This window comes from Amia ocellicauda, chromosome 23 (genome assembly GCF_036373705.1).
Source record: "Amia ocellicauda isolate fAmiCal2 chromosome 23, fAmiCal2.hap1, whole genome shotgun sequence".
NCBI classification, from domain to species: Eukaryota; Metazoa; Chordata; class Actinopteri; order Amiiformes; family Amiidae; genus Amia; species Amia ocellicauda.
In genome coordinates, this window is record NC_089872.1 from 9874081 (window position 1) to 9887490 (window position 13410).

The 13410-nt window shown below is 40.1% G+C and overlaps 1 protein-coding gene across 1 annotated transcript; it reads left to right on the plus strand.

The window, feature by feature from the left end:
* The first annotated feature begins 2442 nt into the window (after positions 1-2442).
* pnpt1 (polyribonucleotide nucleotidyltransferase 1) lies at positions 2443-12629 on the plus strand. The gene is made up of 28 exons (XM_066696877.1): positions 2443-2665; positions 3110-3170; positions 3581-3655; positions 3816-3921; positions 4070-4119; positions 4406-4469; positions 4575-4622; positions 5105-5218; positions 5385-5571; positions 5680-5731; positions 5834-5891; positions 6056-6152; positions 6353-6455; positions 6793-6863; positions 7273-7309; positions 7579-7645; positions 7742-7831; positions 7932-7985; positions 8223-8332; positions 8681-8752; positions 8898-8961; positions 9067-9150; positions 9258-9341; positions 9609-9715; positions 10465-10520; positions 10667-10745; positions 11080-11127; positions 11833-12629. The coding sequence occupies exons 1-28, from the start codon at positions 2466-2468 to the stop codon at positions 11983-11985; spliced, it is 2391 nt and encodes a 796-aa protein (XP_066552974.1). The 5' UTR covers positions 2443-2465; the 3' UTR covers positions 11986-12629.
* The last annotated feature ends 781 nt before the right edge of the window (positions 12630-13410 follow it).

The window sequence follows — 13410 nt, forward strand, 5'->3', positions numbered from 1 at the left end:
CACAACCTTGTACTATCTCTTCCCTTAGACGTCTTTCTGTTGCATAAGGTTTACACGGTGGAATCGCTGGCCGTGATTAGCTCCGAGGCAATCTTTCATTCCTATCTGTGCCGAGAGGTGCTTTAGACACAAATTCTTCCTGTCGATACCACATCCTGAGGGTAATCGGTCAAGGTGATGGGAGGATAGTTGGGCCAAACCACTCTCTCCTGCCATCATGGTGTTCGTTGCAAAGAAAGTGTTACACTGCTGCTTTTGTTTAAGGGCAGAAATGTAATGACTAATAGAGAAATAAGCCTCTTTCTAGTGGATAATAGGATAATGCCCAGGCAAAATATGCTCCTATTGCTCAAGCTAACTGGATAAGACCTTCTCTGTTGAGGCCTAATCCATCCGGATCAGTTGCAGAATTCCAGCAATTCCCCACAGCCTGCCAAACTCCGGGAAAATATTTTTCAGCTACACTTGTCTTGGGTCGTGGTATCAGTTTTCTGTTGTTTTCTTGTTTCTGTGTTTCTCCAGCAAATTAAGGGATGGGCAGCTTCTCAGTTCCTTGTCTAATGAGAGTTGGCAGGGAGTTCCTCTGGTGTCCTGGTGTCTGGTTACACACCGGTTGCGCTCCAATACTCTCTGAATGTGATGTAATTTCCTCTGCTCTTTAATTCGGGCTAGGCCGCTTTGGAACAGGAACACGCTGATAAGCAATCTGTGCACAGGGCATATATTCGGTTGCAGAATCATGATCTGTTATTCAAACTCACAATTACAACCCCACACTGATCGGGGGGATTCAAAGACCACACACACATGTGCTCTACACCAGTTCCTTGTTTTGGATCACTAATAGTTATATGTAGGATGGCTGTGGAATATAAATTCTGCACAGTATTCCAACACAACCCACAAATTCTCAGTAGCAGTGGGATTTGATGGCAGTTATATCCAGCAGAGATGCAGAAAATATTGCTCAGGCTTCCAGAAAACATGTACAGTAGTGGGACTGCCATACTGGAATAAATCAGCCCCCATTGTGGCAGAAATGACACCCTGCTGGTTGACTGCATCTCATCAAATGTTCAATCACTGCCCGGATGTTAAATGTCCCTCCAGGCGTCCCAATCAATGCCATCTGAATAATCACTGTTTACTTAATCCACTGAAGAATGGGTGTGAGTGACACTGGGTCCAAGCCTTCATCTGATTGAAGTCCCACTTTCTCACTGCTGTTGGTATTAAACATCGAAATAATGTGAGCAAACTGTCCAGTCCTGGTGCTACAATACGATCTGAGCTGGGGACACAAGTGGTTTACCGAGAGACACAATATATCTGAGCTCCCTGTACTTTGTTAGAGTGGCAATCTCATGTTCTTGAATGAAGGACATTGTCAAATCCTGGCCCAGAAAGTGACGAATCTTCCAGTGCTCCTCTCCTCCCGAATGGGCTTTTCCCATCCACCAACCATGGCCATCCTCCTCTGCCTTGGAAAGTCCTGGCCTTTATCTGTGTGGTGGTTGCTCCTGCTAGTAACCAACTCTATACCGTTCTGGATCTGTGATCCTTCCCATCCTATGGATATGTATGGAAGGTTTGTCATATACAGTACTCTTTTATATTTAAATGAATAATTGTGATGTGTATAGCACTGCACCTTCTTAATAGTTTTCTCTGTGTGTTTGTTTTTGCTTGTTTTGTTGATAATGATGCAGTTGATGGTGCAATCATAATTTAACGTTTTCCTAGACTACTGGATTTTGAAGAAAAAAAGCCACAGCTCTCCGTTTACTATTCAAGCCAATGCTGCCATCTACTGCGCAATAGCTGTCCTTGCAAAATAATGTAACTAGCTTTCTTATTTTTGTTCACATATTCAGTTTCCTATCTGAATTGATAATATAATGGAGATGTTGTTTGTTTAATTAAAAGTGTAGAACAAACTGTATTTTGCAGTTTTGCTTTTAGACTGGCATGTTTACATATGTGGTATTTTATTACATATAATTAGTTTAAAGAATAAGATAAGATGTCGGTCATGTTTGGAAATATTGTGTTAATCAAGCAGATGATATGCCTCTTGTTAGCATTTCTAGCATGAAGACGGGTATTAGTACTATTTCTGTAAAACACCACAGAAAAAGGCTACTGGTAATTATGCGAGAACAAATAATTACAATGCTGCCACCTGGTGGTATACAACATCGATTTAGAAATTACATTATTTATATCTGCATATGTCAGTCTTTTAAAATATGGCAGAGGGTATGTCTAAATAGATCAAAAGGTTCTCCATATTACTTAATAATATATTTTTTAACAAAAAAGTTGAAGAAATCATTGTAACTACCTGTGACAGGAAACCGAAACTGCCGTGACTCATATTTCCCTCATCCGCGTGCACTGCGAGCATCCAATGAGATGTTACGCTCGGACGTTGCCCCGCCCACTGCCCTACGTCAGAAAGTGTCATGTCAGCCTACAGTACCTGCAGCACTGGTTTAATCAGGCTGCTTTGCCATTCAGAGCTTTTCTCAACTCGCTACCCCACCATGAGACACTTGCTCGGCCTGGGGTCCCGAGTGGCTCGGACTCATGGCAGGGGCTGCCATCAGAGCATCTGGAAGAGCCACGGCGCCGTGGGGAAAGTCGGAGTGGATATAGGAGAAAGGTGAGGAGACTTCGCTCTTAATGACTGTCCCTGCCACCCGTACAATTCAGTACTACAGTAAGCTAAATTATTTGCGATCTATTGTCATACCCGCAAAACTTGCACCCACAATGACGTTGTGTTTCTTTGAACCTCTTTTCTGTTCTGAATCACTTTTTGTGTTGTCAGTAGCTTCAGATCCAAAAATACATACTTTTTAATAAGTAACATAGTCAACAAGAAACGAAAGGTACAATAAAAGCGTTACCAATTGGATATGTGTGAATGTTTCGTGTGTGCATTTTTCTGGGGCTTTACTAAAACGCATTGTGTCTATTGCTGGCAGTCTCCTGAATAGATGTGGCACTAACGCCACTGTTATTAAGTCTATTAAATCTTATATTTCTTGCACATTTGCTTGCCATGACCTCCTGTGCATTAATAAACCTGTCACCTGTTGTACAGAAAACTCGAGATCTCCACAGGGAAGCTGGCCAGATTTGCTGATGGCTGTGCTGTAGTGCAGGTAATCAACAAAACACAATTTCAGTTTTTCTCTAATTACCTTTTATTCCATTGCCCATGAACAACAGGGCCTTAAACTAGTTTTCCACCTCAAGCTCTTAATTGCTTGAATGCTTTCTTCAGATAGGAATATGAATAGTTAATTTGATAGTTTTACAATTGATGTAATCATTAATTGAAGGATTTGTACTAGGAAATGACTGGAGGCCAAGACAGAAGAATGAATTGTGCTCTGCTAATCAAATACCATTGAAATAACTGATAGCACATATTTAATAAAAGACACAAAACCCTGTAACTCTCTGGTCCCTGCAGTTGTCATTATAGGACCTGTACTCACTTGATAGATGCACATGATTACAAGCAAACAATACCAATTATTTGTATTAAATGCACTGTTTTCTATTGCAGCTTGGAGACACATCTGTGATGGTGACAGCTGTCAGTAAAACTAAGCCAACATCCTCACAGTTTATGCCACTAGTAGTAAGTATCACAGTGTTTTATTGCTGCATAGTATTATTTTTTTCTTTCTGTGTGCATTGTTTTTATGCCCTTGGCTGGCCCAGTACTGGAGATGTCCATGTGTGAGCTGTCTGGGTTTTGTTCTTACAGATTGTTGCTGATGTTTCTGTGTCTTTGTCAGGTGGATTACCGACAGAAAGCTGCAGCAGCCGGGAGAATCCCCACTAATTACCTGAGGAGGGAGCTGGGAACGACAGATAGTGAAATTCTCACCAGCAGACTGATCGGTGAGGGAACATCACTTCTCTGCCCTCCTTAACTCAGTTACTGTTCTTATGACCACAGAGCTTCGGACTCAGTGTTTAGTCTGAACGACAAAGAGTATCCACGGTTGTGTAGTTGGCCAGTCTATCATCTCGCTTGTTTTCATTTCAGATCGCTCCATCAGGCCGCTGTTTCCTGCTGGCTATTTCTATGACACACAGGTAGGCCCAGAACAGAGGCTTTCTAACCTGCACGCCTAATTGAACGCCTGCTCCTCTGCACTAGTCTGGGTCCAGGCTTCTTTCTGCTGACAAGTGTTCATTCTGTAACCTCCCCATTGCAAACAAAAAGTGCTGCAAATGTTACACTGCAGTGGAGGTATGTTTAGATAAGTTACTTAAATGGAGCTGGGTCCATCCAATGTTTAGCATGTTATTTTGCAGAAGTTGTGTTCCCTAATGTGTATATACGCATATTTAATTTGTCCACTTTATTTTTCATTACAAGATCCTGTGTAACCTGTTGGCCGTTGACGGGGTGAATGACCCTGATGTACTTGCCATTAATGGAGGTGAGAAGAGCCATTTTTAATGCTACCCATAATCCTGCATAACCTCTGGGACTCTCCTCTCCTTCAGTCCATTTTAAAGCATGATTGTTCTTTGTATTCCCATAGCTTCTGCGGCCCTTGCACTCTCGGACATCCCATGGAATGGACCCATTGGTGAGTAAACTGGAGATAAAACATATTTATTTGAGGACTGCAGAGTGAGTATGCTTTTGTGAAAATAGAGTGTCAGGGGTGTACTGAGTATGTAAGAATCCATTTATTTTTAAGCATTAAGACATTTAATGTATTTTTCCACAAGCTATTTAAGCTTCTTAAAAGCCTCAGGAAATGACACTGGGGAAGTAAAAAGGCGCTGCACCATGGTGATTTACCAAAACAGTATTGAACTTCTCTTGTTGACTTACTGGTTATTTACTTTTTAATTAGCATCTGCAAACAACAATTGACTATTGAATTGTATTATTATTACTTCTTCTTGGATAATTCTTTACTAAGCCACCTGTACAGTGTCTTTTCAGGGGTCGTTTTTGCTGGAATAGTTAGCGCAACAAATAGCAAAGTAAGCATACCCACATCCTCTTAATGATTACAAGCCAGTGATTCTAAATGTGGCCCGTGTGTCCTGCGGTTTTCAGGGGCAGTGCGTGTGGGTCTGGTTGACGGAGAGTTTCTGGTGAACCCGACCCGGATGGAGATGGCTTCCAGCACTTTAAACCTGGTGATCGCTGGAGCCCTGCACAGCCAAGTGGGTGAGTAGAGCAGCTCACCCCCAGAATGTTCATATCAGCCACCATGGCTACCTACATTTGGAGATGGGTTTACGCTGGGTTGGAAAACGGTGGCACTCCAGAACCCGGTGGCACACCAGATGACATTTACTTTAACTCATCCCAATCGCTCCCTATGTGTATGCAGTCATGATGGAGGCTGCAGCGGAGAACGTGCTGCAGCAAGATTTCTGCCACGCCATCAAGTTGGGAGTGAAACATACCCAACAGATCATTCTCGCCATCCAGCAGATGATGAGGGAACAGAAAGTGTCCAAGCGCACCCCCGCCAAACTCTTTGCTGCCCCTGTTGAGATGGTGCAATATGCAAGACAGTAAGTCAAGTCTGGTTGATATTACCCAGCATTCCATTGGTTTTGAGGCCTGCTTTCATACACGAAGCATTTCAAAATGCATTGATCCCAAACTACTTCTACTTTCAGGCTGGCCTCAGAAAAGATCTATGCAGTTTTCACAGACTTCACCCATGACAAAGTAAGCGAGAATGGTTTTTGGGCTGAATAAAACAAACCCAGCACAACAAAACTGTTGAATTGCTGTTCTGATAGTCGCGCATTAACACAATCTGTCCAACAGATTTCAAGAGATGAAGCTGTTAACAAAATCCGTCTGGACACGGAGGAGCAGATAAAAGGTAAGAGAGTTATGCGTTATCTAGTTTCAGCATTTAATGGAAATCTGTGTAGGGTTAATTGGCTGTACCAGACTGGCCTTCAATGAAACGCAACACTCAATATTTGCTATACATACTGGTTTTATAAAATTTTTCCCCCATTTAAAACCCATTCAATTCCGCAGAAAAATATCCCGAAGCCGACCCATACGAGGTGATGGAAGCCTTTAACACCGTTTCCAAGGAGACTTTCCGAAATTTAGTTCTGAATGAATACAGAAGGTGAGCTTCCTGTTCACTGCACTGTACGGGAATAGGGTTTTCCATTTTCTGTAGAGTAAATTGTGACTGTAACAGAGCGATCTCTCCATCTGGAAATTCATCCTTTTGTAGTACTTAAGCATTCAGAGAAGTGAGGATCTCATCCTTTTTTCCTGTGGAAGTTGAAAAGTAGAAATTGAGCACAGTGCCCCATTGTTTAGGTGCGATGGAAGGGACTTGACGTCTCTGAGGAACATTTCCTGTGAGGTGGACATCTTAAAGCCCCTTCATGGATCTGCCCTGTTTCAAAGGGGACAAACTCAGGTGAGGCTATTCACAGTTTGGATTTAAGGTTTTTGCATATTTATAGATGGAAATGTCTACTTTCCCAAAGACAAATTATGACACCTTGTCAGTTTGGCTACAGGCAACAGAGGAATGTAGTAGGGATCTGTGAATCTGGGGTAATAGTTAACGAAAAGAGCAGATTTAGGGAATACTGAAACAGGCTGCAATGGAACATTCCTCTCCTAAGAAGGCCATTGGTGTTCACAGATACATTGTTAATGCACATCATTTTAAAACAGTTTGTGTGTGTGTGCTTCCTTACTGAGTTTTTTCTTAGTTCATTGTTTTTTTTTTTTTTCTTTTCTTCTCGAAGGTTCTTTGCACAGTGACATTCGACTCTATAGAATCAAGTATTAAAACTGACCTGATCACTTCAGCTGTAAGGTATGAATATATATATTATTATTTTTAATTTATTTTTATTTTATTTTTAATTTACTTCTGTAAAACACAGATCTCCAACCCTGGACTTCAGTCTGGCTGACTGATAAAATAATGTGCTTATATATTAAGCTCTCTAGAATCAGGGATATTTCTCTCACTACCAGTGTTCAGACCAAGTCATGTCCAAGTCAGTCTGAGTAGATAACGGGTGAACTGATTTTGATGTTTTACAAAGTTATGATGCCCTCGTTCAGAATTGTAGCGAAAAAGGGCTCACACTAGAACATGAGAAAATAAATGGATTTATGTTTTGCGTGTATGTTTTATATTTCACTCTCCAATATCATTGTCTTGTTCCAAAAATGTGTAAAATACCCTTGTGTCTCTGTGCTTTCTTGCTTTTAAACAGTGGAGTCAAAGACAAGAATTTCATGTTGCACTATGAGGTGAGTTTTGTGGTCCTTTGTGTGTGTGCTTTGATCCCAGCCATTACAATCTCCTACACCTTGTACCTCTGCTACATCTGCTGCCGCTGCACAGCTACGCTGATCCACAGCTCTGAATCAACCAATAAGCTTTTGGATTTCCATTGTGAACATACATAACATCCTCAAGGCAGCATGTCACTGGAAACACTGTGTTTATAGGTGTTTCATCATGCATGCAAATCTCTTGAAATATTAACCCATTGGACCATCCTTTGCTTGTATTTCAGTTTCCCCCCTACGCCACCAATGAGATTGGCAAAATGGGTGGCATCAACAGGAGAGAGCTCGGCCATGGTGAGTCTGACAGAAAAATAGAGACGTTGAGCCAAATAGTCTTCCTGTTGCAATTTATGTGACTTCAGGTTGAATTCATTCCTATTGTCAATACAGGGGCCTTAGCGGAGAAGTCCTTGAAACCAATCATTCCCAAAGACTTCCCTTTCACGATAAGAGTCACGTCCGAAGTGTTGGAGTCCAATGGTGAGTGATGTGTGCCCGTTATACTTCTTGGATACAATGGTTAGGAGTAATGTAAGCTGTTACAGTTACTAAGCTGATACTATAACCTTTTTCTCCATAGGATCCTCTTCTATGGCCTCAGCCTGTGGTGGGAGCCTGGCTTTAATGGATGCAGGTATACGTCAAATTAGTTTGAAATGCATTCAAGTTGTGAAATCTGTCGGTAATGGAGTGCAGCTAAGGTTGGAAGCACGTTTTGGGTTCTTTGTAGAAGACGCTGCAAGAAATATTTGTTATCTCTTATTTAGTTCAGTTTCCAGCATCTGCAATTACATTTATATTGCATAATATATTCTAATAGTGCTTCCTTCAGGGAGGAAGTCATTGGAAGGCTTTGGATTGTCTATTTCAGGTGTGCCGATCTCGTCTGCTGTCGCTGGTGTCGCCATCGGCCTCATTTCAAAGCCAAACCCAGAGAAGCCCTCTGAAGTGGAGGATTACAGGATTCTCACTGACATTCTGGTGGGTTTTTCAGCTGTTTACATCGTACAACACTTTTCCCCCATTGTTTGTGATATTAAATATACACTGGTCTAAACAAAGGATGTGCAACACTGAGAGTAATTTAAATACTACGCTGCCTAAAGTGCAATTTGGTGTCCCTGAACTCTTGAGTTTCTTATATTTCTTTATCCAAATCATGAGCTGAATTTGACTTGTCTGCCCACTCATAAATTGCATATCTTTGCTTATCCTCATTTCCTTATCTTTCCCATTGTGTTTGTGCACTTAACATTTTGAATGATTTACCAATTTACCCATCAGTATTTGACGTTTTCACTGTTTCTTCCGATGTTTTTTTATCGACAGGGAATAGAGGATTACAATGGAGATATGGATTTCAAAATGGCGGGAACAAACAAGGGAATTACAGCTTTACAGGTAACTAGAATTCTTTCCCTTATTCGCCAAGAAATGTTGCCTTTTTAAATAAATTGTATCATGAGGAAGAATTTCTGAGTATAGTCATATAAAATAAAATAAAATAACTATATTGTAAACAATATTTTTATTATGTTTTTCCCAGGCGGATATAAAGATTCCTGGATTGCCACTGAAAATTGTCATGGAAGCTATTCAACAAGCTACAGGTATATTTCGGCAAATATAAATCAATCCCCGCAAGATATAATATTTGGCACTATTATTAATTTGTGCTTGTGTATTAATGCTGTTTTATTTATTATATCTTCCAGTGGCTAAGAGGGAGATATTGGCCATAATGAACAAGGCGATTGCAAAACCCAGGCTAAACAGGAAGGAGAATGGGCCCGTAGTAGGTATGACGGAAATCTGTTTCTTTTAGTTTTAGGACAAAGTTTTGTTTGTTTGTTTTTGTATGTTTCTTTTTAATCCTGTGCTTGACAGATTCATATTGTCATTTCAGAGAACGTCAGGGTTCCTATCTCGAAGCGAGCCAGATTCGTTGGGCCAGGGGGGTATAACCTCCGGAAACTACAAGCAGAAACAGGTGAGAGTATGTGAGAGGCCTGCCTTCACCTTAGACCTCTTTAATCCCTTTCTTCTTTCAAAACCAATAGGGATTCTTTCCTATTCTTGGATATTTTTCTCAAGGATAACTGTTCAGATAGAAAACACAAAAGGTCAAAGAGCCATAAATAAAAATAGTCACCACTTAGTGTTCTTGACTATGTTGCGGTCTGGGTTCCAAAAGTGGTCAATGTCCAGAAGCAAACCTCTTGTATGGTGTTAAAATCGTCTTTCTCCCGGCGGACAGGCGTTACAATCAGCCAAGTGGACGAGGAGACGTTCTCTGTGTTTGCGCCCACTCCCGCTGCCATGCATGAAGCCCAGGACTTCATCACTGACATCTGTAAAGACGATGTAAGTAAAACTGGCTGTAGATGTGTTTGTATTAATGTCATGTCTATCAATACTACTACTTTTTTCAGTCTGGATTTTGGCAAGTGCATGAGATCCAACCGAGGGGGTGGCGCAGATAGCCTTGGACCGGGGTTGTGATGAGAGGTTTTGGATTAAACAGGCTCAGAGTGAAATCTCATTAATGTTTCCAATGGGGCACAGATGTCTTTTGAGTCTTTACTCAGACTGGTTCAGCTAACCCTGAATGAGAGAATGCATTTCATTCTAAAGGAGTTAATCGTGGGTGAATATGTATGTATGCATGTATGTGTAAGTTACTCTAATCACCTTTGTTATTAAATTAAGTCAGTGGTGTCAAAGCCTGGTCCTGGAAGAGTAAATTATTTATTAATCCAAGTCTTTAATGACTTAATTGACTCAATTATTGAGCTTCATCGATTAATCAACATTGGCTTAAAGTAACTATAAAACCTAGAGGACTGTGGCTCTCCGGCAACAGGGCTGGACTCCAGCATTAGATGGATAAATTAATTTATTGGTAGGGGTAGTGGGAGGGGGTTGTTGTGTTAGTGCTATCATTATTTATTTTTATTGATTTCATTTCTAATGTGTTAAAGGGACAGTTCAAAGTTTTTAGGATTGATAAATAAAAAAGGGTAACTCCAATCCTAGCTAATGTGAAGGCTTAATACAGAAACACCCGCTAAACAGTTAAGATGCCCAGTAATCCAGTGTCCCCTGTCTTCCAGCAAGAGGAGCAGCTGGAGTTTGGGGCTGTGTACACAGCCACCATCACCGAAATCAGGTGAGTCTATGCGTGCCTGAGATGGTAAAGCACGTACACAAACACCAGAGCAGGCTGCAGTGCATGTTAGGTTATTTGTATCTATTTCTACCTATATTGAAAGAAAAAAAAAATTATATTATGTCTGGTCTCTTCCTCCCCTACAGAGATATTGGAGTCATGGTCAAGTTATATCCTAATATGAGTGCTGTGCTACTCCACAATTCTCAGCTGGACCACAAGAGGGTAAGTGTCTACACTTTAACTGACCAGATTTAATCTAATTAACACATCGGACATCATTTTATTTTCATATAAAGCATACTGTCCCGTTGAAAAGCCAATAAAATATTCATAATCCCATCTAAGCTGTGCACGGTTGGAGACCTGCAGCCAATACAGTATTATTGTAATATTATTGTAGTATTGGATGTTGTTCTATAATGGAATGCTACAATGCTGTCTGCTTATTGGTCAGTACATTATATTACAGAATACAGACTGCCAGTACAGTTTGGATAGGCACTTGAATAAAAAATAATGGTGTGTGTGTGTGTGTGTGTGTGTGTGTGTGTTTCAGATCAGACATCCGAGTGCTCTGGGACTTGATGTTGGCCAACAAATCCAGGTAAGCAGCAGCAGCAGAGAGTCCACTACTGCCACTCGTACACTTTTCAGATGGTTCACAGATTGTTTTTTAAATGCACGTCTTCAATTGTCTTCATTAGTTTGGGAAAACTAAGGGAATGGTTTCACGGTATGGGTGTTGAATGTGGAATTAGTTTGCCTTTTCTCATTCTGAAAAGCCCTTCACAGCCCCATAATGACTTATTTGAGAAAATACTAGATTATCATACGTTTGAATGGGATTGATTTATTTAGGTTTGTGTATTCATGTGTTTTTGTCTATAATTTTTACCATTCTATTGTACTTTAATTCTAGAACTTTACAACAAGTGGAATTTGTAGTTCATTGTTTCCCAAACCCAGTTTATGAGGCACACCGGGTTTTTCTTGTTCTTTAGTTATTCATTAATCCCCTGAGTGAACTAATTATGTATTTAATTAAACTCTCAAATGACATTCAGCTCCTGAAGACTTGGGAGTTTTTTTTTTTTTAGTTTTCTATTTAACCTGAGTTCTGCAAGTGTTTAAGAGCAAAAAACAATTAAAACAATCATGCTGAAGAGGAGAGTGGGTCCCAGGGACTGCCTCAGGGAGACAGCAGAAACTGCAGTTTATTGCGTTTCTCTGTGATCAACTTGTGTTCGGTGAGTGTCGGGTACAACCATTAAGAGAAACTCAAGCTCATTGAGGAAGGTTTTGCCCGCAGGTGAAGTACTTTGGGCGCGACCCCACAGACGGGAGGATGAGACTCTCCCGGAAAGTTCTGCAGTCACCTGCGGCAACTGTTGTGAAGACCCTGACTGACAAACACAGTATCGCCATGGGAGCGGGCGACTCTCAGGGCGCGAACTCCTCTTAACCCCTCTCGGTCTCGGAGCGTGGAGCGTTTTGTTGGTGCTTAAGGCCACACTTGAGCTACCCATTTCTTAATTACAGTCATCTGTAAGCTGCTAACATTTCACATGGTTTTTCCTTCATAAATACAGTGGTGCTCTGGTGCAGTATTGTTTATGAAGGTGTACAGAAAAGAACATAGCCACTTGGTGTACTAAGAGGTTCTCTACCCCAAACCTGATTTTAATCAATGTCGGATTTTTGGTCGTACCAATTTCACCCCTATGAGTTTTTCACTCCTGACCCATTCACACAAGAAACCTCTCTTGGAATGTGGCTATTTTATGGATCTTTATTGAGTGAGAGGAAAGCCATAAAGGCTATTAAGTCTCATTTTGATTTATGAAGCAAAAACAATTAACCTTTTCTAGTTAATATATTTTTTAAACTTTAATTAAGAAACGGAGCCAAGTTAGACAGTGGCATACACTTCCAGAGGCAAGTCAACATTACACAATGAAGAACAGCTTTGCAATGGCCTGTGTGAATAAAAAAATAAACTAGTTCTAGTTTCAAGCACCCTGTATAAAATTCTGTATCCTTTGATGTTTTTAGACTCTTGTATGTATGTATTTAAAATGTTTTATAAAATAAATATGGAAAATGAAAGTCACGCTGTGGATTAATTACACTGATGATATTGAAAGACTTCTCAGTCAGCCATTCTACAGACATTTTTTTTGTATAGGATTGTTTTGTCATTACAAGCCTATCTCTTGATGCAGATACTTGATTGGTGGTCAGGGGGGGCACACATGCATTGAGGAGTGTAGTGAGCTTTGCAAACTTCCCTAACTTTGTGTTGTGACATGAAGAGGACTAGCCAGGCTTGAATGCCAAAGGATAGTAATCAACACAACTTCCAGTCAAACATAGTGAATGGATATTGATACGCTAAGTATTTACACAACATTGCATTATGGTTATACAAATGAATCTACACTATATTAAAATACCCATAGATACATCACCACTACACATTTTTATATGGAAATACCTTTACCATACCATACAAAGCTGTGTTGTACTCTAGTCTCTTCATTGATTAATGAACAGCTGACTGAGATGATATGGCTAGAATCACAAACTCTTCAAATAACTTCATAATTATGAATTAATATCTAATAATTATTAATTACTATCCAATTATGAATTAGTATCTCTGTGACAAAGGTAATATTATTTTAGTTGTAACAACCAAACAAAGGTACTCACCAAATCTTTATTATAAGAAATTAAAGTATGAATTGTATGACATAGGGCCTAAATCTCAATTATTACATACTAAATTATAAAACTGTATATTGTAAAAAATACACAATTACGAAATATTAATGATTAGATAGCGTATGCATAATTATAAGTTAAGATTCAAAGTCGTAATTATTAT